Below are 27,965 nucleotides of genomic sequence, written 5' to 3' on the forward strand. Positions count from 1 at the left end.
TTCATAACATTGTTGTAAGGGAAGTACTTTGCCAGAATGGAAACAGTATAGAAATGGGAATTATTCCCCTCTAGCTGTCCTCTGGTTTGATATGGAGAGTTTCCTTTTCTGTTAATAGTACTGTGTGTCAGGTATCCCCAGTAGCTAGCTGAATACCTGAGGGGTAGTAGGGGCTCACTGATAACAGATTGAGGAGAGGAGGGAGATGAGAGTGTGGTTCAGTGGTATTAGAATCAGAATCAAAGGACCTGATATTGAATTCCTGCTTTGCTGCTTTCTGCCTGGGGGAAGTTGGGTAAGTCACTTCCTCTTTCTGGGTCTCAGTGTTTTTTTTTTTTTATCTCCACATTAGTACTTATATAGGAAATGATTTCCTAAGGTCCTTCTGAGCTCAAACATTATATATGCTAAGGCCCCTTCCTGTTAGTTTTGTGAACTAGGTTGGGTGCAGAATGGCATCATACTTGATTCAATGGCTATTATTTTGTTCTGGGATTTCGTTAAAATTTTTTTTTTCAATCACTTAAAAGACCAGTCTCACTTCCCATGCCTGAGCTGTTTGCATTTTCAACCCATCTAGACCAAATCTCTGGAGATTACATGCAATTTCACTTCCTTGTCTTCCATTTTGATTCTTCTTGACTTGATTGCAGCATTTGACACATTTTCCCTCCATTACTTTTTCCTCTGTGGGTTTTGTGACATCATTCTCTCCTGGTTTTTCCTGGTTCTCAGACTCCTTTGCTAGTTCTTCAGCCATGGCATACCCACTAACTGTGGGTGCTCCACAAGAGAGGGCTTTAGCTTACACCCTCTTCCAAAATATAAAAAGTTAAATTAAATTTTTTCAATTAATAAACATTTATTTTTCTCTTCTTCCTATCTCCTCCAAGAAAAATCTTTCTAACATAGGCAGCCAAACAAATGTCCATGGAGTCATTCCAAAGGTATCTCATGCCACATATTTACATCAGCTTGGTCAGGAGAAGGGGTAGTATTCTCCATCATCGATGCTTTGGAATAATATTTAATCATTATGTTAATCAGGGTTTCCTTTTCAAAGTTTTTAAAATAATAAATTGTTCTCCTGGTTCTGCCAACTTTATCCTGCGTTAGTTCATGCAAGTCTTCCCATGTCCTAGGTCCTCTTCTCTTATACCGCGACTCTAGTCAGGCTCTTACAACCTCTTACTTAGATTATTGAAATAGACTTGAGGCAGGAAGACCAATTTGAAGACTATCTCCCATCTAACCCATCCTCCACTCAGCTGCTAAGGTGAATTTTCTAAAGTTCTAGTCTGACTATGTCACCTCCCCCGGAGGCTCCCTGTTACCTCTAGGATCAAATGTAAAAGCCTCTCTATTTAGTATTTAAAGCTCTTTGTAACATAGCCCTTTCTTAGCAAAATTTCTAGTATTCTTACACTTTGCTTCCTGCTACATTGCTCGGTTTGCAGTTCCTTGAACCATCATTCCATCTCTCATCTGTGATAGTAGAGCTTAAATGTGATGGCTTTACTGTCAATAGTGGAAAAATAAAATATTTAAAGATCTCTTTTCACTTTTTGTCTATTTTTGGCTTCTCAGTTTCACCCTTTTCCATTCTTGGGATGATCTGACTTATTTGGCTTTTTTATCATATTTTCTTTCTTTCTTTCTTTCTTTTTTAAGTGAGGCAATTGGGGTTAAGTAACTTGCCCAGGGTCACACAGCTAGTAAATGTTAAGTGTCTGAGGCCGGATTTGAACTCAGGTACTCCTGAATCCAGGGCTGGTGCTTTATCCACTGCGCCACCTAGCCGCCCCTTATCATATTTTCTTTAAAATTCTTTTCCCCTACTCAATTTCCCCTACTCACTTTTTGCTTTATTATGAGTCGGTACTATTCACAATCTACCAACCTCCTCCATAAGCATTGACAAATGAGTTTATAATCTAAAGCAATGTTGCCCTTGGCTGTCATAGTTCTCTTCTTGGCAAGGAGCTCAAGTGTTTGCTGGCTGATGTGCTTCTCCTTTATTCTGGTGATGTTCATTGGGCTAATTTCCTTAGGAAATGATTATTGATTATGTAGGTCAGATTGGAGTGGTTTTAATTTAATCAAAGCTTATGTTAATTTGGAAGGTTGTATCAAGTAGAAATTCTCTTCCTCTTCATCTTTGTCAGAAGAGATCCTGCATGAGCTGCGTGGTGGTATTTTTGCAAATGCTCATCAGCACTCATGGGATGACCATGTACTCCATGAAACAATTCTTTCTTGTTGCCCTTGAATGCATGATAAAACCAACTCCACCAATTCCTTCTCTTTACTTATCTCTCTAAGGAGGATGTGATTAGTTATCTGTCTGGTCAGATATCTGAAGTCCTTCAAAATTGTTTACCCCCTTTATGTATTTATGTTTATGTATTTATTGTGACCCCTTCATCCCATGTTACACATAAGGAAACTAAACTTAGAGCATTTAAGTGACTTGCTTAAGTTTATACAGATAGTAAATATCAAGATAGGATTTGAATCCAGATCTTCTGTGGGTTCTTCCCCAGTCCCTAACAGTTCTCCCAGGGGTGTTTGAGGACCAGATGAGATAATGATACATAAATCACTTTATGACCTATCAAATGCTATATTAATATGAGATGATAATTATTTTAAAATAAAAACTGTTCTGTGTTGTTTATTGAAAGTCAAGATTGACTGTCTTGGGCTCCCTATTCCACGTAGCAACATACTCACTTGCTGCCATCAGCCTCACTGTTGTCTGGAAACCATCTCACTACTCCAGCCCTTCTTGATGTTTTCCTTTGATGAATTTCTCTTACTCTTATAAGCTGATGCTACAGTTCTTTAGCCATTTCATGGGTGTTTCCTAAGGGTCCTTCCAGAGACTCAGTTTTCTCCAGCACAGGTCGAGGGACACACTCTATTCTCAGTAATTAGGTCCTGTCAGGGCTGGTTATGGTTTCATAGCCTCTGGCTGAAGACCATTGGAAATGTTTAAAGCAAAATTGAACTGAAATGTGGCCTTCAGATGTGGTCATAAAGCTTCAGGCTGGGCAGGATTAAAGGGAGTTTCTGAGTCTTCCAAAACAAAACATTTTGGGGTTGTTTTTATGGAAGGAATCATAAGACCAGTGTATCACTGTGATGAATCAACAACTGAAGTATCTAAACATCTTAACCTTTTCTGTGTCATGGACCCATTTGACAGTTGTTTGGTGAAGCTTTAAGTATTCAGAGCACTCTCTTTTTGGAATAATGTTTTTAAATGCATAAAATAAAATATGGAGGATTACAAAGGAAACTAATTATATTGGAATCTAATTATAAAAATGTGCTCCAAGTTCCTCATCTAAAGAGAAACTTAAGCTCCAGTGAAGTCTAAATTATCTGATGCAAAGAGAGACTGGTGAAAAAATATATATGTACTTATGTTAGACAGTGAGTCATTTTATCTTTTCTTGGATGTTTCCTGAATGATGGTAGATGCTTATTGGTTGACAGACTTGGTCCTTGGAACTTCACATTTTTGCAGGTATTCCCAGGCCAGGTGACTTCTTCAGCCCAAGCATCTCCAAGGTCTCCTATTTGGGCTTAATGACAGATAATAATATTGGAGTGAGATGGCTTCTACCCTTTTGTCTGACATCCTGGGCTGATACCATCAATAGCAATAATAGCAACAATATTAGCAGCTAGGATATGTGTGTGTGTATGTAGATAGATATAGTTGGAGTATGTGTATGTGCGTACAGTACAATAGGCAATAGGATTTATTGAGTGCCTACTATGTGCCAGATGACTTCTGGGTCATCTAACCTGCTGAACCACCTCTAACCATTTACCAGCACACCATGCTCTGCTTCACTGATGTATCCTCTGTTCAAAGTCTTTCCATCGTCCCTCACTGCTTATTGGAGAAAACCAATAGGGGACCTTTGTAGCATAGTGCACACACAGCCTCTTATACCTAAGAAGGAATTTATTATACCATGGAATGTCCTTTCAGCTCTGACTTTCAGTACTGTTGGATCCCTTTCTAGTTCTACCATTCGTGTAGATTTTCATGTGCTCAGCTAGACTGGAAACTCCATGATGCCTGGGCTTTATTTTCTTCTCCTTCCCCTGTAGGAACTAGCAGAGGGTTGAACTCACAATGGATAACCTGAGGAAGCTTTGTGGAACTCTTGGTTAATCTTTTTCTCTGCCTCAGGAACTGGCAAAGAGGACTCCAGGAAAGCACCCTGACCATCCTGCCGTCCAGAGCGCCTTGCAGGCCATGAAGACGGTTTGCACCAATATCAACGAGACCAAGAGGCAGATGGAGAAACTGGAGGCCTTGGAACAGCTGCAGTCGCACATTGAAGGATGGGAGGTAGTGGGGCAAGCTTCATCTTAGGGCTGGGGGAGAGGACCCAGGAACTTGGGTGGGAAGGGGGCCTCCTGAGGAGAGGGTAGTTTTGAGCTTACTTTTGCTTCCTGAGTAGATCCAGTCCAGGTGTGGGAATAATTGCTAGCCTCAGATGTTTTGCAAATCACCAAGCCTTCTCCACTCAGACAATTCTGTTGAGGAAGCAATTTTTAAAAATCAGATTTTATTTTATTTTTTATTTTTTCAGTGTTTCCAGGCCATATTTCTTCAACTTCTTGTGACTTTTAAAAGGGACATTTGGACCAGAAAAATGTTTTCTGCTCAAAATGTTTACTGGCTCCCTTTTGCCTTTGGGAAAAAATATTTGGCATTTAAAGCCTGTCTACATCTCTGACATCCATGCCAGGCTGACCAGTTCCATGTCAAGAATGTACTTCTTCCTCACCTTTACTAAAATCCCTAGTTTCCTTCAAGGCTTAAATAACTCCTTTCTCATAATCCTCACAGTTGTTGGTGTTCTTTTCTTCCTCCTCCTGCTTAAACTTATTTATTTCTATATTGAATCCCTACCCCCATTCCTTCCTGCAAGCTTCTTGAGGGCAGGGACTTTGCATTATAGCTATAACTGGAATAAAAAGAAAATCAGTCTCCATTCATTGTCTGGAGGGAACTCTCAGCCCATAATCTCCTCTCCCCAGCTGTGAGTGCATCAGCTTGGAATCCTATTTCCACCCCAACACACTGAACCTTGGAAGATATTTTTTAAGTACCTGAGCTTCAAGAATCTCTGTGGAGGGAGGGCTTGCCAACCTGCCCAACTTAACAGAATGTACTTAGCAGAGAAGACCATGGGCTCAGTACTGAAACTCACAGGGTCCTCTAGTAGTCACACATGTCCACAGGCCTCTTCTGAGTGTGCCCTGAGGCCCTATGGCGGGAGACCAGGTGACGGCCTGCTTCTTCTAGCTCTGAAGTGTGGAGGGAGTCTCGCCAGATGCCTCTTGCTCAGTGTCAGCTTCAAAAAACACTGAGGGCAGGAATGAGGAAGCTGTGACAGTCATCTGGACAGGAGGAACGTTCTAAGCTCTCTTTCCAGCCCCTGGGCTCTTTCTGTTTGCTTGAGCATTATTAAGTCATGGCCAGAGATAATAGATTTCTCCATCTAATCTATTAGGAAAAAAAAAAAACACCTTTGTCTTGAGGCAGGGGCAGATCCTGAGGGACCCATTAGGAATCTCAAGGCCATCTAGTCCAACCTCATCACTAGGACACAAGGAGTCCAAGGTCATCCAGGTAGTTAACAGAGGCAGGATTTGAACCCACATCCTCAGACTGCAGAGTCAAAGGATCTTTCCATTGTCCCCCACTGCCTCAGGATTTATCGTGGAATCTTAGAATCTGAGCCTCTGAGTTAGAGGGGAGGTGAGAAATGATCTAATCTAACTCTCCCTCATTGCACTGTCCAGAAGGGGAGGCAGAAGAGGAAGTGACTTACCCAAGATTACACAAGGCGCTAGCTTGAACCTCCTCATTGCTATTTCAGAGCTTTCTCCATTGCATCAAATTATCTGCTATCAACAAACTTATCAAGCATTTACTGTTTACAAGAGACTTGTGTTGGTTCCTGGGGAAGCAGAGATTAAAAAATGACAATTATTCTTTGTTGGGAGATATACAATCTATACAAGATAAAAAGAATTCGTTTCAGCTAGGTGGCCCAGTGGATAGAACACTGAGCCTACTGTCAGAAGGACCTGAGTTCAAATCCAGCCTCAGATACTTATTAGCTGTGTGACCCTGGGCAAGTCATTTAACCCTGTCTGCCTCAGTTTCCTTATCTGTAAAATGAGCTGGAGAAGGAAATGGCAAACCACTCCTGGATCTTTGCCAAGAAAACCCCAGTGGGGTCACAAAGAGACGGAGAGGACTGCTAAAGAACAAAGTCCCATGGACACACTGAACAACAGCTGGCTGTGTGAGAGGATCACGGGAGGGCATTGTGGAAGAGCTGGGACCTGAGTTAAACCTGAAAGGAAGAGGATTTCCAAAGGCAGCAGGAGGGGAACCTATGCTCTAGACTCAGAGGAATAACCTGTGAGACTGTATGGAAGCAGGAAAAGGGGTGGGGGAGGGTCCAGTAAATCAATAGACATTTATTAAGCACCTTATATTTGCCTGGCTGCAGATACAGAGTTTACAGTCTAGTTGGGGGGACAGTGCACAATAGGAAGCTTGTAGAGGTGGGGATGGTTGGGGATCCATGGGAAGATGATGTTCAGTGAGTCTAATGCTAACAGAGCAGCTGATGGAAAAGAGTTAGCTGAGGCCTCTACAAAGGAAGGCGTTGGGAGTTTATTGCTCCGCCCTCCAGTCCAAAGAGAGAGGCAGCTGAGAAGGTGTTGATTATCAAAGCTGAATCAGTCTCTGTGATGATGAGATTTCACTTGATGAGCTTTCCCTGGGGAAGGCTTGATGTCTGGAGCAGAGCTGCTGATGGAAAATGAAAGGAGATTGGGGAAGGACTAATAATCTGGCTTTGTTAGAATGTAAAAGGCTTGAATGGGAGTAGTGGGAAATAAAGTTAGAAATGTAGGTTCAAGATAGTTTAGTTTTAAATGCCAGGCCAAGGAAGTTTATATTTAATTCATGATTCCCAGTCCAATGCACTGTCACACCATCCTTAGACACTCTGGGAAACGTCCCACAAACCTTTGGAGCACTGAGGCTGGGCCCTCACCTGGAATTCTGGTCCCTCTCTGCTTTCCAGGTCTTTCTTAAAACTTTCCCATTTCCCACATCTCTTGTAGAGTTAGGGTTTACTTCAGCACCCCCTGTATCCAGTAAAGGAACATTGGAGACATCTGATGGAAAAGAGAAAAGATTGGAAAATTTGAAATGGCTGTCAAAGATCCCCTTTTTCTATCTCTCGACTTTGTTTCATTTATGGTGAACAAATGATGGCGGTGGAATAGGAAGGGCAGTCAACTTGCAGTGTCAAAGTAACTCTTTGAATGGTCTTGGATTCCTTCTCTAGGCTTCCCTTCTCTTATCTATGAAATAGGAGGTTTGGACTATAGTCTTCTTTTTTTGCTGGGCAATGAGAGCTAAGTGACTTGCCCAGGGTCACACAGCTAGTAAGTGTCAAGTGTCTGAGGCTGGATTTGAACTCAGGTCCTCCTGAATCTAGGGTCGGTGCTTTATCCACTGCACCACCCAGATGCCCCAGACTATAGTCTTCTTTCAGCTATATAATCTACTGTATTTTATGATTTACCAAATGAACACCTAGTTTCAAAGCCAGTGGTTGGGGGTAGGTAAGGTAGGCAATTTCTTAGGGTACAGTATACTGGGTGGGACAGTAGAGGCAGGGCAGGGCAGGATGGAATTGAAGGCTATCTAGAAATCTAACTTTTTATAAATCTGCTTTCCATGCTCTATTAGATATGTTTTTGTGATAAGGAAGAGGGTAAATAAATTTAGAATTGGAAGCCATTTTAGGGGGCAGCTAGGTGGCGCAGTGGATAAAGCACCGGCCCTGGATTCAGGAGTACCTGAGTTCAAATCCGGCCTCAGACACTTGACACTTATTGGCTGTGTGACCCTGGGCAAGTCACTTAACCCCCATTGCCCCCGCAAAAAAACCAAAAAACAAAAATAAATAAATAAAAGAATTGGAAGCCATTTTTAGAGATCATCTAGACTGATTCCTTCATTTTATAGATGAAAAAACTGAGGCTCACAGGAGGAGGGTTAACTCGTTGAAGGCCACACAGGTACTTAGTAGATCTGAGATATGAATTGGCTTCAGTCCAAGTTTAGTGCTCTTCTGACTTCTTCCTCTTGTCTAACAGTGGAGACCTCAAAGCCTACATGGTCCCGGCTCTCACAGAACTTGAGAATTCTATTAGGGGAGAAAAGATGATGATAAGAGCCAGGAGCAGGAGGGGCAGAATTATACCTGCCCAGTAGACCTGGTAGCAACCACCCACATATCCATGCATGCATCCCTGCATCCATCCAGTTCCAGGGCATTTGGCTATTTTAATGGGCTCCCAAATTTCTAGTTAAGCAGTTGGCTTAATGGTGTTCTGCTCACACAAGCTGTGGTCTAGTTAGACTCTGAGGCTGGCTGATGGAAGAAAGGAAGAGTTCAGGATGTGCTGACAAGTGAGGGCTTGTTGCCTGTGGTGATGGTGATGGTGGTGGTGTGACTGCCTCTAAAGACCCTTTTAGATCTAATTCTATCATTCTCTGACTTTGTGGTGTTGCTGGCTCGAGTGGGAAGTTCTCCAGCCTTGGCTAGCAACAACTGGAATTCAGCTGAGGGTATGATTTCTTGTCTTCAAAATCAGTTCTCTTTTTCTAGGAATAGTCAAATCAGCAGGTCATGTTGGTGAAGAGACTTCCTTTTAAGTTATGTAAACAGTCAGTTGGGAAGGGAGAAGACCACAGACAACTTCCCTCCACTTCTTTTCTTTTTTTTTCCCCCATCCCTTCTTTTCATGTTTGTTTTTTTTTTTTTGTTTTTTTGGTGAGGCAATTGGGGTTAAGTGACTTGCCCAGGGTCACACAGCTGAGGGTCTGAGGAGTACTCAGGTACTCCTGAATCCAGGGCTGGTGCTCTATCCATTGCGCCACCTAGCTGCCCCTCTCCCCTTATTTTCAAATGGAGAACACATCAGGTCTCTTCCCCTCTCCACTACACCCTGTACAGGCTGTCAGATTAATCACCTTCAGATATTGCTTTCCTCACATGACTTCCTCTAGTCAAAAATCTTCAGTGACTGCTTTGTTCTTGCACAATAAAATCTAGGCTCTTTAGTTTAGCATTCAAGGCCCTCCGCAATCTGGTCCTAGCTTACCTTTCTAGCTTGAGCACTCACCAGGCAAACTGACTGACTTCTAATGACATTGGTCTCTTCAAGTTACAGCCTCTATTTGGAAAGCTTTCTTTATTCCTCTCTACTTATAATAATGATAATAACAGCCAACATGGATATAATTCTTATTCTTTGCCAGGTACTATGCTAAACACTTTAGGACTTGATCCTTACTGCAACCCTGGGAGGTTGATGCTATTATTATCCCAGTTTTACTCTTGAGGAAACTGAGGCACAGAGATTTAGTGATTTGACTAAGGTCACACAGCTAGTAAGTGTCTGAGACCAGATTTGAACTCAGGTCTTCCTGACTGTTGAGGCCCAGTGCTCTATCCACTGCACCACCTACTTATCTGAGTATTCTCCATCCTTTGAGGCCTACTTTACCATATTTGGAGTGTCATGCCCAACTCTGCATTGAAATTTAGGAAGTCTTTTTTTGACCAAGAGCTTTCTAGAGGACATGACCAAAGCAAGATTGGAGAACAGGAGGCTTCATGGGGGACTTGATAGTTGTCTTCAAGTTTTTCAAGAGCTGTCACGTTGAAGAGACTTTGAATTTCTGCTTCACTTTGTGGGGTTGATCTGTGGCAGTTGGGAAGTAGATTTTGATTCAATATAAAGAAGCATTTCCTGGAAGGTAGAGCTGTCCACAAGCAGAATTGGTATCCTCTGACCTTTTCCCTCTTCCTCCCTCTGCTTCTTCCCATCCCCCTTTCCTCTCAGCAACCATCCTTATGCAGGTGGGCAAAAGATTATGATGACTATGATACTCACCACTGCGTGACATCAAACAAGTCATTGTCCCTTTCTGAGCCTTAATTTCCTCATCTGTAAAATGACTATGGAAGTATGAGCTATTATTATTTACCTCACTTTTCTCTTCTATAAAATAGGAATATTTCCTGCAATACTTTTGTAAGAATCCAGTGAAATCATCCGTTCATCCATCCATCCTTCCCTCCCTCCCTTCCTCCCTCCCTCCCTTCATCCTCCCATTTATTAAGCACTTACCATATTCTAGGAATCCAAAGCAGAAAGTCCCTGCCTTCAGGTAGCTTACATTCATAGTGACATCAGCAGCACAGAAGCAGGTCTAATTCTCACAGCCTTACAAGTATTGACTTTTATAATTTTAAAATAACTTGGTCAATTTATGTGATAGATGGAGAAGTATTTTATAACCCAAATTGGCTGCGTACCTGTGAGCTGCCATTGTTGCTGTTATTTGCTTCAAACTTTTGGGGTATATTCCAGGTTATGGATAGGGGCCTGCTACCAGAGGCTGTGGTTCTCTTATGAGGTGGACTCAGCCAAAGGAGGTCATAGGATCAATTACTTAGAATGTCTCCTTGTTTCTTTCCCTCCCAGGGTTCTAATCTCACGGATATCTGCACCCAACTCCTCCTTCAGGGGACTTTGTTAAAAATCTCAGCCGGCAACATCCAGGAGCGAGCCTTTTTCCTGTTCGACAGCCTTCTGGTCTACTGCAAGAGGAAATCCAGGTGAGCCTCAAAGGATTGCTGGGATCAGATGGGATTCAGCAGTGTTAACTAAGGGAGTTTGAGGGCTGTGTTATGGTAACAGCATTGTCCTGGGAAAGGATCTCTGGGAGAGGAGGGGGAGTTAAGAGGAGATCCAGGTTTCATGGTGGAATTAACTCACTGTAAAATGAAGGAGATCCTTTTGGGGTCTGTGATCCTTTTAGCACAGAAATTTCATGAGTCTGTGAATCTAAAGCAAGGAGACCATCCGAAAATCTTAGAGGACTGCCATTAATTCCTTTTTTTTTTTTTTTTTTTGTGAGGCAACTGGGGTTAAGTGACTTGCCCAGGGTCACAATTCCTCTTTTAATATTGGGAGCTCATTGAGGGCAGGGAGAGTATGGATGCTCCCTTGTAGTTCTGGACAATGAGGTTACACGTAACAAATGACTTTTGGGGGGTGGGGTGAGGCAGGGCAATGAGGGTTAAGTGTCTTGCCTAGGGTCACACAGCTAGTGTCAAGTGTCTGAGGTCAGATTTGAACTCAGGTTCTTGAAGGGTATGCCAGAAGAGCTCAAACTCTGGCGGATACTCAACTAAAATCCCACCTTCTACAGGAAGCCTTTGCCAGCCCCCCTTCATCTAGTGCCTTTCCTCTTAATCATGTCCTATTTATCCTGTGTATAGTTTGTTGTTTGCATGTTGTCTCTTCCATTAGATTATAAGCTTCTTGAGGGCAGGGACTGTCTTTTGTCTCTTTTTGTATCCCCAGTGGCTGTCGCATGGTAGGGTCTTTATTTATTTTTTGAGGCTGTTGGGGTTAAGTGACTTGCCCAGGGTCATGCAGTTAGTAAGTATCAAGTGGCTGAGGCTGGATTTGAACTCACGTCCTCCTGACTCCAGGGCTAGTGGTCTATCCACTGCGCCACCTACCTGCCCCTATGTGGTAGGGTCTTAACAAATGTTTAATACATACATAGAAAGGCTTCACATATGGCCTGATTGGGGGGGGGGGGCAGTGTCTTTCATCCATGGCTTGGCTTAGTCAGGTGTAAAGAGGCTTATCACCAGAAGCTTGGCCAGATGCTGATTTTTTTGGCCTTTGCTGTTCCAAAAAACTATTTGTTAAGGCATGGAGGGGTGACATCTCTGTCAGTGGAGGGGAGCAACCTTACTTTTGAGAGGGGCTGCGTGGTCAGCAGATAAGAGACCTGAGTTGGAATGAAATCTTGGTACAATACTGGGAAGTTCTGTTATTTCACCTTTCTGTGCCTCAGTTCCTACATCTGTAACACCTGGACTTGATGACCTTTAAGGTCCCTTCTGTCTCTAAATCTCTGAACTTTGAAGTTAGATCTTGGGGTGGGGTGGCGGAGATGAAATAGACTGAGTTTCTTTCAGAGATTTCTAGGAGAAGAAATTAAATCCAGAAAGAGGTTGTCCTGAGGGCTTGCAGTTCAAATGTCCTGCTTCACTCCTTCTCTACCCTCTAACCCCCTAGTTCCTACCTCCTGGCTGGACCAGGCACTTTTCCCAGAACACCGAAGTCTCCAAAACAGAATGTTCTGCCGACTCTGATCGAAAGCTTTCCCTCCCTAGTCTGTCTGGCCCCTGGCTGGAATCAGCTGAGAGTATGGCTGACACTTGCCAAACCCTCTGGGTTGGCGTACCTGCATTGGGTGGTTGTTAAGGATGGCAGGCTGGGGTGTAGCTGGCAAAACCCATCCCCCAGTCCCCACAGCCCAGCATGGTGGGAGGGGAAAATGCACATCTGTCTGTTGTGGGAGGTTGGCAGACCAGTAGCTTTCCTGATTGCGGCACAGGAGCTAGCAGGATTGGGCTCAAGGAAAGTCAGGGAAATGGTGATGATGGATTTGAATGCACAGCTCATGGCAACGTGGCCCTGGGAAGTGCCAGGGGTTGCTAAATCTTCCCTGGCTTTTGTTTTCATTGTGCCTGGGGCTCCTCCCTTCCTGGATCTTTGGTTGGGAGTTCCTTGTGCCTACGGAGATGAGGCAGTGTGGAAAGTGGAAAGCGTACCAAAATTGGACTCGGAAGACCCGCATTCCCATCTCAGCTCTGCCACTGGCAAGTCCCTTCCCTTCTCTGGGTTTTACTGTTCTCTTCAGTAAAATGACCTTTAAGAAGAGCCCTTTTTCTTCTGAATCTATAATGCTTTGTGTTTTTCATATGGTATAGAGTGTGTACTTTTAGAGCTAGAAGGAACATTGAGTGATCACTTAACTACTCATTTTCCAGAGGCCCAGGGTGGTGACCTCCTTGGTCATGCAGCTAACTACTAACACAGCCTGATTTATCAAACATAATTCAGCGAGTATTTTTCCAGCTTCTAGTATATGCAGGGCCCTGTGCTGGGTGCTAGGAATACAAAGCTAGAAAATGATAGCATTTGTCCTCAGAGAGCTCACAGTGGGATATATTGGAAACTTTGGGATTTGGAGTTTGAGACCAAGGTTTAAATCTTGATTCCAATGACTTTGAACCCTAGTTTTTCATCTCCAAAATGGAGATATTAATACTTGACCTTTCCACCTTAGAGCTTTCTTAATGGAAAGGTTTTTGGGGATTTTATTTTGGGTGGGGCAGTGAGGGTTAAGTGACTTGCCCAGGATCACACAGCTAGTGAGTGTCAAGTGTCTGAGGCTAGATTTGAACTCAGGTCCTCCTGAATCCAGGGCCATTGCTTTGTCCACTGTGCCACCTAGCTGCTCTGGAAAGTTTTTTTTTTGTTTTGTTTTGTTTTTTGGTGAAGCAATGGGGGTTAAGTGACTTGCCCAGGGTCACACAGCTAATAAATGTGTAAAGTGTCTGAGGCCGGATTTGAACTCAGGTCCTCCTGAATCCAGGACCAGTGCTCTATCCACTGCACCACCTAGCTGCCCAAAAGGTATGTTTTAAACTTTTAAGGACAAGGAGGGAGAAAGGCACCTACTATGTGCTAAGTACCATGCTAAGTACTTTACAGATGTTATCTCATTCAATAGCTGTTGGGGGTAGGTGTTATTATCATCCCCATTTTAGAGTTGAGGTTAAATGACTTGCCTAGGGTTATCTGGGAATTGTCTGAGGTCTGATTTGAACATAGGTCTTTTTGACTTTTCGGCCCAGCACTACCTTGAACTTAAAAGTTCTATAGCAGGGTTTCTTAAATTTTTTTTTCTTCGGTGTCATAGACCCCTTTGCAGCCTGTTGAAACCCATGAACCCCTTCTCAGAATAATATTTTTAAATACATAAAGTAAAACACATAGGGTTACAAAGGAAACCAGTTCCACTGAAATGTAATTATCATAATGTTTTAAAAAATTCATGGACCCCCAAGTTAAAAATCTCTGCTCTTTTCTCTGTATTCACATGAATTCATGATGGCTGCCTATCCTGTATTACCATATACAATCAGTCCACCCAGCTTGCAGGAGGCTTTCCTTCCTTGCCTTCTGATATGTTGTGCATGTCAAGCCAGCACCCTGTGTCTCACTGAACTTCTCATGCTGTCATACATTTCTGTTTACTCCTTATCTTGTTAACTGTCACATGCACAGGTAAGTAGAACACAAGGTAGAATGTGGTGGTGGGAGGCAGGAGTGGGGAGGGATCATCAGAGAAACCAGCTACATAGTAATGACAGGACCTGAGTTCAAATCCAGGAGGGAACTTTAGGCTAGCATGCTTTCAAAAACTGCTTGCTGGTTGGCAAGTCTATCCCTTGTATGCTTGTGATCTGGGTCAAGATTTACTTAACCTCGCTGAAGCTCAGCTTCCTCAAGGATGTGGTAAGGAAAATAGAGCACAGTGTGAGTTATTTCTAGTCTCTTATATTATAAACACCTTTTGGTGGTGGTGTTTTCAGGGAAATGGCTTTTGCCTCCAGGAAAGGCACCACTACCTGGAGAAGGAGCTCAGTGTGTCTTCCTTTGAATCTGTCCTCCCTCTAGGACCTATGGTGACCCAGGTCTAATTACTCCTCAGTCTGGGACAATGTTCTATTTATTAGCATCTTAACTTCCTAGACTTCTGCAATCCAGGTCACTGGTGAGCATCCCTGAAGCTGGTACCCACCATGCCCTGTGAGTTTTAGACACCAGTGATCACTTCCTCTTCACAGTCTTGGATCTGTTGATCTGATTCTATGAAGAGATGAGAGAACTTTGTAATTGCAGGGAGTCATCTTGGGGTGACAGTTGGATTTGGGGTTGGAACTAAACAGTTTTTGAATACCAGCTCTAACACTTTGACCCAGTTAAGCTCTTTGAAACTGGAAAATGGGGGGAATACTAAATGAATCAGAGTCGCTGTTATCCCAGGCTAAATCAGTTTGCTAAGTGATGTAGGCCGTTTGACTCAACAAGTGTTATTGAGAACCTACTCAACCTTGTGTTAGGTGGTGGGGATCCATAATTGACTACCTAGTTCCTGCTCTCAAGGAATTCACAGCCAAATGGGCAGGGGATGCATTAATATGATATAAAGATGAATGTGAGAGAGGGGCAAAGGAGAGTCCAGAAAAAATTGTCTAGTTACATTTGAGGAAGAAGAGACCACTTAGCTGTTTGGTGATGAGTCTATTTGTCCAAGAGCCATTTGTGAAGACTTTCCCAGTGTGAGGCTGGGACTGCACTCTGCTTTTTTGAGGGAGCATTGTTGGCATTCCTATGTCTGTCTTTTGACTATCACATCGGACCTGGAGTTAGGCAGGGAGGGTGTTCTTTTGGCCTGGTCCTGTGATTTCATTGGTATAGGCAATTCCCAGTGGGGAAACTTCCTCTTTCCACGAAAATCAGCACCTGCTCTTCTGTGTAGTTGTAGGATTGCTTGGGGCCCTCGGAGGTTAAGTGATTGGCTCAAAGTCTTACCAATTGCTACACAGCCCCTGAACTTTGCTCATACAGAGCTGGTATTCTTATTGCCAAAATACAGATGAGGAAACCTACTTAAGAGGGGAAATAAATCGGCTAAAGTCACATAGGTCAGTTCTGAACCCAGATCTCTTGACTCTCCAGGGTTCTTTTCATCATCTATAACATTATATATAAATTGCCTCATGAGAGTTGGGTGATAGCCACCTACTTTAGGCTGTCTTCTCAAGCACTTGCAGCTTTAGGCCCTAGATTGGGGATTCAGCTGATGGCCTGGGTGCCCTGGAGCATTTGGTCCCTGGGTGGTAACCAGCACATCACAATGGAGCCCTTCAAGTATGTGAAGGAATGCATCTTGTGGTTCCCCTGTGAGATGTGGGGTTGTGAGGAGAGGCCCTGTTGGTCAGGAGGCAGCATGGTGTTATAGTATGTGAATGTGTGGATTTTATCTTGGCTCTAACTTTGCATTTTTATGTGACCTTGGCTGAAGTCTCTTCACTCCCAGAGTAGGGGGTTAATAGTTACTCTGTCTCTCTCACAGAGTTGTGGTTGTGTAAACCTTAAAAAAAGCTCTAGAGTTGTGAATTGTTATCATCATTTTACCTGGAGACCTAACTCAGTCCACTTATCCTTTTTAATCCTTACCCCTTTCAGTCTCTCCTCCACCTACAGCTTCCTCCTGGTCTGTGATGAACCTTAGACCAGAGAATGCCAGAGCAGGAAGAAATCTTAAGAGTTTGGCTGGTCTGACCCTCCATTTTGTAGATAAGGAAGCAGAGGGAGATTTTTGCTCAAGGCTACTTGTGTAGACCTTCAGGCCACCAACCTAACCTTTGCTTTTGCTTGTAGCTGCAGCAGTGAGGTCCAGGGCCTTTTCCATAATTGGTCCCAGCTGGCTTAGATTGTCCGTGACATAAGTGGAAGGAATCTTCCCTTGCTGGTGGTGGGCTCTTCCAGGTCCATATAATACCTGGGTCTCTACCAGTCCAGGAAATGGGGTGGCCTCCAGATCTGTGTGAAAACAAAATACCTGCCTTCTCCTGGGTGACTAGAAGGTAACAAAGCAGTGAGGATTGCATTTGTAGTACAGTAGTTAAGTTTACACTCAGAAATCGTCAGTGACTTGCTAATGTAAAACACCAACTCCTAATGTATCTTATTTAAGGAAGACCCTCCCTAGAATGGCTTCAGACTCCCCTTTCAGTCTTGTTGCCCTTTACTCTCCATTCTGTGCATTATGTATACACCAGCTAGGCTGGTTTGTGGGTTGTATACTCCACCCTCTTCCCTCCTTGACCTATGCTTTATTTGGTTTATGAAAATATGTATGTGTGTATATATATTCACTTATATGTGTATATGTGTGTATGCATGTATGTGTCTGTGTATATATATGTTATATATATATTATATATATATATATATAGAGAGAGAGAGAGAGAGAGTCTCATTCTACCCTACAGCAGCAGTATGTCAATGTTCCTCTTCTCCCACAACCCCTCCAATAGTCATCATTTTCCTTTTTTGAAATCTTTGTGGATTTGATGAATGTAAGATAAGATCTCCGTCTGTCTGTCTCTGTCTCTGTCTCCTTTTTTCTTTCCTTTCCCACTGGTGCTAGAGTTGCCTCAGGTTTTCCCTAGGTTTCCTTTCCCTAATCTTCTCATCCACTTTTCCCCTAAGCAGACAGTCCGTTAGACTTCAGACTGGCAAAATATGTGTTCTCTTGAAGTAAATTATCGGTTGGAGAGCATGGGAGGAAAAGAGTTGTTGTGTTGGCCATGAGCCAGGTAGAAAACTAGAGCTCGGGGTGAGAGGAGCATGATGCTGTGAAAGGAGAATGGGAATAAGTAAGAGCTGATAGAATCAGGACCCAGAAGGGACCTTAAAGACAATGTAATCCAACCCCCTTATTGGAAACATGAGTGGTTAACTAATAGGGAACCCCTTCTCTGTTCTCTTATAGCTTCATACAACCAAATCACACAAGTTAGCTGCCAATGCTAGACTTTCTTCTGTTGTCCGCTCTAACCTCAAGTATTTGTTCTGTATTTCAAATGTGACTTTGTGTCAGTTAGTCCGAAGGTATTTATTCAGTGCTGACTTTGTGCTCGGCACAGAAGGTACAAAGAAAGGCAAGGGGGAGACAACATGTAAATAATAACAGAGACTATGTCTTTCCCTGAACTCCAAAATACTTACCCCTTGAATGGCGGATGTGGATTTGGGAAGCAGTTGTTTAGAGGGTATACTGGGAGAATGGATTAACAAGGGAGTCAAGGTAGGTTCTCCATCAAACAGGCTGTGTGACCACTGATGGAGCATGTTGTAGTGGGGCTTGCTTCTGGGTATTAATTGGGCTAAATGATTGCTGCTCTTGTCTCTTTCTTTTCCCTAAATCCTAGGAAGCATTTGTAGAGCAGCTTTTTTATTTTATTTTTATTTTATTTTTTAAAATTTTTAGTGAGGCAATTGGGGTTAAGTGACTTGCCCAGAGTCACACAGCTAGTAAGTGTTAAATGTCTGAGGTCGAATTTGAACTCAGGTACTCCTGACTCCAGGGCCGGTGCTCAATCCACTGAGCCACCTAGCTGTCCCTGTAGAGCAGCTTTTAAAACATTTTTTCATTTGATCCTCACAATCAACCTTTGATTTGTCCTATTTCAAATTTTCATAAGGCTCTTTCCCTCTGCTTTTTTTCCTCACCTCATATCACATCCTACCTTTGATCATCCTTATTGTAACACATATCACATCTCCTCCCTGTCCTCCCCCCATTAGTCTGTCAATCACACAGCGATTGTGCTCCTTTCATCTTTGCATCTTTAGCACTGAACAATGCCTCAGACACTGTAAGAGATGAAGTATTTGTTATGAATTGAATTGAGTTTAGTCCATGGCATGGTAGAAAGAATGTGGGATTTAGATCCAGAAGACATGAATTCAAATCCTGACTGCTTCTTACTCCCTTTGTGACTTTAGGCCTCATTTTCTTCATATGTGAAATAAAGGGGTTGTATTAGATAATATCATATCTAATATCTCTTCCATTCTAAATCCCATGATCCCTCAAGTAGTATTGATTCCTTATTTAGAAAGCTGAAAGTGGTCACACACTAACATCTTTAATCCATCATTTATGGAAGGCTAAACCTGATTTCTCATGATCTCTGAGCTGTACTTCTACCCATTTCAAATACCACTTCTCATATGTACACCTTTAATGCCTCCATCCATTGCTTCCTCTGAGATGCACTAGAACTTTGGGAGCTAGAAAGGGCAGAAACTGTTTTATCTCCATTTGGCAGATGAAGAAGCTGAGACCCAGAGAGGGCAGGTGAAGAGCATTGTACTCATTCTGCCTTGTCTTCACCATTGCAGGGTCACTGGGGGAAAGAAGTCAACCAAGAGGACCAAGTCCATCAATGGATCTCTCTATATCTTCAGAGGTCGGATCAACACTGAAGTCATGGAGGTGGAGAATGTGGAAGATGGCACAGGTAGCTGCTGCCTCATCATGGTGGACTGTTGTCTGTCCTTTTGTGCTGCCTTATTTCCCCCCACGTTAAAATCTGCCCAGACTTGAGTCTGGGTATGTGGGAAGGAAACACTGTTAATTTGGGGCATCCTTGGGCCTCACGCTGGTCTCCAGGAGATGGGTCAGGCTGGGTCAGGCTTCCACTCCTATCTTTCTCAAAACATGTTATCTTGAAGCGGTTCTTCAGAACGGGACTAACCATATTCTTTTTATTGGGTGGCCTGGTCTGGGTTTTAACTGTTCTAGTTAACTTGGGGCCCAGTAATTGGAAAGGGAAAGGGAATAAGGCAAGAATTAAAATAACTTAGATTTCTGGAATGAGTCAAGATTGGAAGGAGACAGAAATCTGACCTCAAAGTCATATTTCTGAGCTTGTGGCCATCAGATACCCTGTGATTCTGGTACTGGTAGGTTGAGGAAGAACTTATAGAATAACCCTAAGTGCCAATCTTTATCATAGCAGTGGGGGAGAAGGTGGGCTTGTTCCTTTTCCCAGAAGCAGATTCCTTCCTTACTCACTAGACTGTTTTTCTTTCTGTTCCCTCCCTTCCAGCGGATTACCACAGCAATGGCTACACTGTCACAAATGGCTGGAAGATCCATAACACCGCCAAAAACAAGTGGTTTGTTTGCATGGCCAAAACGGCAGAGGAGAAACAGAAATGGTTAGATGCCATCATCAAGGAGAGGGAGCAGAGAGAGAGTGAGTATTTTGAGGTTCCCTTTCCTGTCTGTTTCTCTACCTGGGAACAACCTGATTTGGGTTGGATGGGAACAGATTGGATGAATAAATGAACAGGGCACTTATTAAGTGCTCACTATGTGCTAAGTGCTAACGACACAAATAGAAACATGAGAGTTAAACAGTTCCTGTCTTTAAGAGAAGAAAACAGATTTATGGCAGTGGTGCCCAGGGATGATGAGTGGAGACATAGGAGAGTCTTTTCTAGTCGCAATGGAAGTCTAGATTTGATTATGGTTCCAGAGATGGAAAATGGGCTATATGCCTGGTGGCTGGCAAGAAGATGACTGGGTTGTTAGGTGAGGTATGTCTGGGACTGGCTAGATATATTGGACAGTGGAAGGCCCTGGAAGTCTGTCAGGCTGGTGTCTGGTCCAGAGGGTGCAGGATAGGGTGGCAGGCAAGAAGATGGATTAAGTGGACTGAAGGGTTTGAAATATGTTCTCCTGAATGGCTCAGATGGTGGGAACCAGTTGTATGAGGAAGGAAGAGAACAGCTATGGCGGATTTGGTCTCCTCAAAGTAGCATGCATTCCAGAGGACCTGTATTCACAGTTGACTTTACCTCTGTGAGTCTGGGTGGAGATATGAAGGGGAGGGTACACCTGGGGAGAGTTGTTCTCCTTGGCTGGGCAGCAATGTGGGGGGGCCCTTCCCTTCTGGATTTGATTCTCCATCTACAAAATGAGGGGAGATAATACTAGTCTGACATTGTATATTCTAGGTATGAGAAAGTCAGAGTGAAGTAGAGAGAGTGTTAGATTTAGACATAAGAGAGTTACGTGTTTGAATCCCACTTCTGATGCTTACACAATCAAATCACTTAACTTCACTGGCCTGTAAAAGGGGGATAATGATAGCACCCACATTCCGGTGTGGTTGTGAGGAACAAATTAGATGATATATGCAAAATGTTTTCCAAATCTTTGTAAATGTCAGACCAATAGTAGTAGCAGCAGTGGTAGTAATTGTTACACTCTAAATCCTTTGATCTCATTAGCCTGGGGAGAATAGACCTTGTTGTTCTCCCCTATATGGCCCCAGCTCCTACAGTTAGCCCCATTAGGCCTTATTTCTTTATTCCTTGCTTTTGGTGGAGCACAGTGAACCAAGAAATGCCTCTTTTTAAGAGGGTATCATCGTTTAGTCCAGGCGTGCCAAGCATAAATGGATATGGGGGCCACTAAACCACACATATGGTTCCCTGTAGGCCACATATTGGCTTAGAAAACCACACAAGGACATTATCTATTTTGTATTGTATTTTTATTTTGTTTCCCAATTACATTTTAATCTGGTTCAGGCTGTTATGCACTGTATGCAGCTTCTAGGCTGTGTGGCTGACCTGGTTTAGGAGTGATAGAGTGCTATACTTGGAGTCAGGAATCTCTAGTGCAGACCTTATCTTCAATACTTACTATCTCCCTGTGCAAGTCACTTAGCCTCTCATTACCTCAGTTTCCACATTTGTAAAGTGAAGGTGGTTGGACTCAATGTCCTTTAAGGTCCCTTTTGGTTCTAAGTCTATAATCCTATGATTCTTTGGTCACACTAGACCACACCAGTGGCCATTCTTCTCTCTTATCTGCTATTGTTATTTTTCCCCCTTTGGTTACCCTACTTTTATTTTTTTAATTTTAAAAGTATTTTATTATTTTCCAGTTACATGTAGAGATAGTTTTCAACATTTGTTTTTATAAGATTTCTAGTTTCAAATTTTTCTCCTTCTCCCCCTCCCCAAGACAGCAAGTAATCTGATATAGGTTATATATGTACAATAACATTAAACATATTTCTGCATTAGTCATATTATAAGAGAAGAATCAGAGCAAAAAGGAAAAACCTCAAAAAAGAAAAGCAACAGCACCAAAAACAAAAGAAATAGTATGGTTCAATCTGCATATATATTCCACAGTTCTTTTTTTTTTATTCTGGATTTGGAGAGCCTTTTCCATCATGACTCCCTTGGAACTATCTTGTACCGTTGTATTGCTGAGAAGAATCAAGTCTATCACAGTTGATCAACACATAATGTTGATAATACTGTGCATGGGGCAGCTAGGTAGCGCAGTGGATAGAGCACTGGCCCTGGATTCAGGAGTACCTGAGTTCAAATCCGGCCTCAGACACTTAACACTTACTAGCTGTGTGACCCTGGGCAAGTCACTTAACCCCAATTGCCTCACTTAAAAAAAAAAACAAGATAATACTATGCACAGTGTTCTCCTGGTTCTGCTCATCTCACTCATCAGTTCATGCAAGTCCTTCCAGGTTTCTCTGAAATCTGCCTGCAATCGTTTCTTACAGCACAATAGAATTCCATTACATTCATATACCACAACTTGTTCAGCCATTCCCCAATTGATGGGCAACCTCTCAATTTCCAATTCCTTGCCACCGCAAAAAGAACAGCTGTATTTTTGTACATGTGGGTCCTTTTCCGTTTTTATGATCTCTTTGGGGAAAAGACCCAATAGTTGTATTTCTGGGGAAAAGGGTATACACAGCTTTATAGCCCTTTGGGCATAGTTCCAAACTGTTCTCCAGAATGGTTGGATCAGTTCATAACTCCAGCAACAATACATTAGTGGGCTACCCTACTTTTAGATGAAGAGTTCGCACACGCGCGCGTGTGTGTGAGTATGTGTGTGTGTGTTTGTGTGTAGCAATGAGGGTTAAGTGACTTGCCCAGGATCACACAGCTAGTAAATTTCAAGGGTCTGAGGCTGAATTTGAATTCAGGTCCTCCTGAATCCAGGTGCTTTATCTACTGTGCCACCTAGCTGCCCCTCTTTTTTTTTTTGGTTGGTTTTTGTAGAACAAGAGTTCTTTTTAATTTTAATTTTTTGTTTTGTTTTGTGGGGCAATGGGAGTTAAGTGACTTGCCCAGGGTCACACAGCTAGTAAGTGTCAAGTGTCTGAGGCTGGATTTGAATTCGGGTACTCCTGAATCCAGGGCCAGTGCTTTAACCGCTCTGCCACCTAACTGCCCCAGAACAAGAGTTCTTAACCTGGGATCCCAAGACCAAGATTTCAGGGCATCTGTGATTTTGTCTCCATATTTTTCCACTCAGATTATTAATTATTATTATTATACTATTTTTTGTTTCTTTTGTAATTTTATGCATTTTATTTTATTTTATTTTAATTTTATTCATTCAAAAACTCAAAAGGAGTTCATAGGTTTCACTAGACTGCCAAATGGGACAAGTGAAGGGAAAAAAAGACTGAGGATTCCTACTTTAAACAATGATGAATGTCTTTTTTGGGTTATGTGGAGCTGTGGGAAATAGCTACATCTCTCTCTTCCACCAGCCCATACCTCTTATATCAAGTCCCCTCTACCCAAGCAGCTTGTGGGAAGATTGGGGGAGGGGAAATCTCATGCTGAATATGGCTTCCATATGGGTTTTGTTGTTAAATTATAATCTGATGAGTACTTTTCAAAGTTTAAGAATGTTAGGTTCCAAGAACTTGAGAGCTGGAAGGAATCTTAGCTCTGCCATTTATTATCTCCGTGCTTTGGGGGAGTAGTTTAGCTTCTTGGGGGCTTAGTTCTCATCTGTAAAATGAGACAATTGAGTTGATTTCTAAGATGCCTCTCAGCTCTGAATCCTGTGGCCTGTGGTCTTGGACACTTAGCCTCCTTATTTTCTAGAAGAGGAAACTGAGACCAACAAAAGGGAATAGAGTTGCTAGTATTGTTGTTTTAAGTCCTCTGCCAAAGTTCTGTTCCACAGTCTCACCATGGTGCGAATATAACTCTTGGTTCTCAAATGCTCTGCCCTGAGAATACCAGCTCTCAAAGGTCCCACCAAGGAAAAGAGGTACTTAATTAATGGGCTTAGTGATGGATTGTATGTCTGTCATTCAAGGTTTTGCTAAGTTTGGAGAAGCTCATCACTAGAAATATGGTGCCCAGGGGATGAATGTCTATGGACACAGCAAACTCATGAAACTGCCTACTGAGGGGTCATGCTTCTGATCAGTACTGGGAGTTCTATGCTGCTGGATACTTGAGAAATATTGATTATTATTTTCAGTCTGATTGGTTTAGAATTTCTGCACAATATGATCTCTTACCTTCATCTCTAGCACTCCTGGAACTGCCCTACTCAGGGCAGGTAGTATAGATATTTTAAGGCAGGAGTGTGTGTGTGTGTGCGCGTGTGTGTGCGCGTGCGTGTGTGTGTGTGTGTGTATTTGCATGTGTTTATGAATTATAGACTCTTTTGACAGTCAGATGGAGTCTGTGGATCCCTTCATAGGACACAGGATGACAAAGGAAACCATCGATATTTCTGAAATACAGTTATAAGAATTAAAAACAAAAAGGCCTCTGGACTGTAGTTGTGTGGTGAAGGAGTTATGTGGGTTTGGAGGGCTTGCTTGCTTGACTGGGAGGGTGGTGCTTCGGACAGGAACAGGAAACAGTGAGTTGGTGGTAGTTCCAAAATGTACTTGAATTGCTGAGGCTCTGAGAGTGTAAATGGCTGTTGCTTAGTTTCATGCTAAGAGGGATCTAAGATTTTTTGGATTTTATGAGTTCCATTGTCATGGCACCTTTTGCTGGTTGGGATGACTTTTAACTTTTATCATTTGCTATGAGCCTAAAGGAGAGGAGATCTGGATACTAGATCTGGATCACTAGATACAATGGAAAGAACTTTTGATGGGGAAGTAGGAGAGCTGATGTTCCAGGTAATTTATGATTTTGGGCAAATTAGACTGGATGGTATCTAAGGTTCACTCAGTCCCTTGTATCTGTGACTACCTCACAGGATTATTGGGTATAGAAAAGATAATTGGTTCCAGTTGGTCTTTTTGCCTCAAATTTGTCCCCAAATCCTCTATACAGCTTAAGGAAACCTTAACTTGTTCAATAAACTCTAGCAGCTTCCTGTTGTCTCTAGAATAAAAAAAAAATAAACTCTTGCTTAGCTTTTAAATCCCTCTACAACCTGCCCCAACCAATACCTTTTAGCTTTGTTGTACAATGATCCCCCTCCCACACTGCTCTCTCTGTTCTTAATACTTCATCTCCCCATGCAGAGATGCCATACTTTTGCTCTCACTGTCCCCCATGCCTGGTACGTATTGTATTCCCTTTTCCCTTCTACATCACATCATCTCACTCTTCCTCTGTGAAGGTTTTGCTGGTTGCCTTAATTGTTACTGCTCTCTTACAAGTTACTGCATGCATATATATATATATATATATGTACTTGTTGTCTCCCCATTAGAATGTCAGCTTCTTTAAAGTAGAGATTGTTTCATATACTATGCTTGTATCCTCAGTGTTTGACATAGTATCTATAATGCTTGGCATACTATATGTGAGGAATCTTCATCACTGGCATGATTTGTTTGCATTGAGATATGAGCCAACCCTCTGTATCCTCTAACACAATAACTACATACATAGATACATATGTGAATATGTGTGTATACATCTAGCTTTATTGAGTTCTTTGGAACTTCAGTTAATGCCATATTACCTTTAGTAGTGAGATCAGTGGTTCCCTAAATAAAACCTTAACTCATGTCACTATGGGTGAGGTAATTTGGTGGAGTAAAAAAGACACTGGACTTTGGGGTCATGAACACAGTTTCAAAACCAGTTCTGCTATTTATTGTGTGTTCTTGGGTAAGCCACTTCCCTTTTTTGGCCCTCTGTTTCTTCTCTGAAAAATGAGAAGAATATACTTTGTGCTGCCTAACTCACAGGTTATTATGGAAAAAAAAACATTTTGTTAAGCATAACCATACTTTAACACAAAGGTTTTTTTTTTGGTTAGGCATTTGGGGTTAAGTGACTTGTTCAGGGTCACACAGCTAGTGTCAAGTGTCTGAGGCCACATTTGAATCCAGGTCCTTCTGAATCCAGGGCCGGTGTTCTATCCACTGCGCCACCTAGCTGCCCCTAACATAAAGTTTTTAAGCCAAATCAAAGTTGAGGAGAGAGGTGATGATAGTAGTCAGTGATGCAGGCCCTGAGCCCCCCTACGTTCCATTGGAAGTCACACCTAGTCATCCCATTTTTGTGTCATTCTTTTTAAATTTTTCTTTTGTGTAGCCCAGGCATGTTAACTCATGAAAACATTACAAGCCCTAGCAGAGAAGTAGAGCAGAGTTATAGGACATTTTGTGGTTACCATTAGTATTGTAACTATTGTTCCTTTAAGAGGGTTCTCTTGATAATGGCCTGGGACCTTTGCACTCAGGTGTATCAAGGTGCTGCTTTCTAAAGAGAGAAATCTCCTGGTGAATATGACAAGCTTCTAAAAGCATCACAAAAAATAGGATTTCTGCAACTGCAGTATTGTCTTGGCTTACCAGAATTCAGCTACTCAAAATCTCTATTTAATGGATTTTTAAAAGACAAATATTCTCTTTCTAGGAAAAAAGGGCCTATCACAGGAAAAGCTGCCAATAGCGATTTATATTTTAAAAAACCCAAAAGAAACCAACCAAGGAACTAAAAAACCTCCTCAAAACCTGTAAAACCCAACTCAGACTTCTGTTAGAAACAGAGGCACTTTTAGGTAGATGTTCAGCCACCTCATTTTACAGAAAAAGAATTTGAATCCCAGAGAGGCAATTCCAGGTTTCTAGCCTTAGGTGAAGCAGTGCGTGAATGGCAGAGATTGGTCTAGAATTCAGGTGTCTCTTGATTCCCTGACCAGTATTCTTTTACGTCATACCACTTTTACATCATAGCACTTGTGTCAGCCCCCGTCCAGCCTCATCTCATTCACATTCTCTCTACTTTTCCTCCTTCTTGTCCATATTTATCTCAAGTATCTACCGTGTGTCAGGTATTGTGCATTAAGTGATGGGGATAGAGACAAGTGAAAGAGTCCCTACCTTCAAGGAACTTATATTTTGTTGAGGCAGACAGCATATTTAGATGTATATATGATAAAGCAGATAAATGGCAATTTGGGGGAAGGGGATTAGCAGTGGAGGACTAGAAAAAAGCTTCATGTAGAAGATGACTCTCGAGCTGAATCTTAAAGGAGAGATGGAGGTGATAAGCTTGTCATGGGAGACATTCAGTATAAAGGCACAGAGAGCAGAGTATATAAGGAGAGGAGTAATTTAGTACGATAAGACAGGAAAGCTTGGTGCTAGATTATATAAGAATGAGTTTATTGATTCTAGCTCTGTGTGTGTGTGTGTGTGTGTGTGTGTGTGTGTGTGTAGACAGACAAGAGACTTGTTATGGAGGCTGAAATGACAAGATTTGGCCACTGGTTGGGTGAGTGAGAGGGATGACATTGAGACTGCAAATCTGTATGATTGGCAGCACGGTGGTGCACTTAACAGAAATAAGGCTGAAAAGAGGGAGCAGTTTTAGAGAAAGATGCTTTTTTGTATTTTGGACGTGTTTAATTTGAGACGGGATATCTAGTTTGAGATGTCCAGTAGAAAGTTGGAAGTATGGAAGTGGGGTGGGTTTTTATGGAAAGAGAATGAATTCTGTCTTGGAAGTGAGTAGCTTAAGGTCATGCATCAAGTCAGTCCTATCTACTCAAAATTTTACTCTGAGTGTCTTAAGCACAAGAGAGGAAATGAAAACTAATTCATCTACATTTCAGGCAGAAAAGGGAAGCCAGGTTCCATTTTTGGCTCTTTGGCCATTTGTGGTCCCGCCCCCCTCCCAGTTAGTTCAGTATTAAATGTGCTTCATGGTAACTCTCTTAGAATATGGAGTATAATGACAATGGGAAATGGGAAGAGTCTTGCAATTCTTGGGAAGCTGCTTGTTCTGGGACCTGATTGACAGCAGGGGTCATAGGAATTACTTAGGAATCTAGAAACTATTAGGGACTTCGAAAAATTACTGAATCAGTCAACAAGCATTTATTAAATTCTTACTATATGCCAGACATTGGGATAGGCACTATAGGTCCAACGACAGAAAATAAAATAATTCTTATTCTAAGGAGCTTGTATTTTCTCCTAGGAGACATCATAAACCTATGAGCAAATGCAGAGAAAATACATGCAGAAAAACAATAGGGAGGTAATGCAGTAACATTTGGGACCATCAGGAGAAGCGCTGTGTTTTGA

The 27,965-nt window shown here is 42.3% G+C and overlaps 1 protein-coding gene across 1 annotated transcript in view; it reads left to right on the top strand.

Moving 5' to 3' along the window:
- Window positions 1-27,965, top strand: part of PREX1 (phosphatidylinositol-3,4,5-trisphosphate dependent Rac exchange factor 1) — a 221,493-nt gene that overhangs the window by 116,827 nt on the left and 76,701 nt on the right. Inside the window, 4 exon segments of the mRNA XM_043984325.1 lie at window positions 4,211-4,372; window positions 10,621-10,754; window positions 18,991-19,109; window positions 19,701-19,850. Of these exon segments, the coding sequence (XP_043840260.1) occupies window positions 4,211-4,372; window positions 10,621-10,754; window positions 18,991-19,109; window positions 19,701-19,850 (565 nt within the window).

This window comes from Dromiciops gliroides, chromosome 2, assembly GCF_019393635.1.
Source record: "Dromiciops gliroides isolate mDroGli1 chromosome 2, mDroGli1.pri, whole genome shotgun sequence".
Taxonomy (NCBI): Eukaryota; Metazoa; Chordata; class Mammalia; order Microbiotheria; family Microbiotheriidae; genus Dromiciops; species Dromiciops gliroides.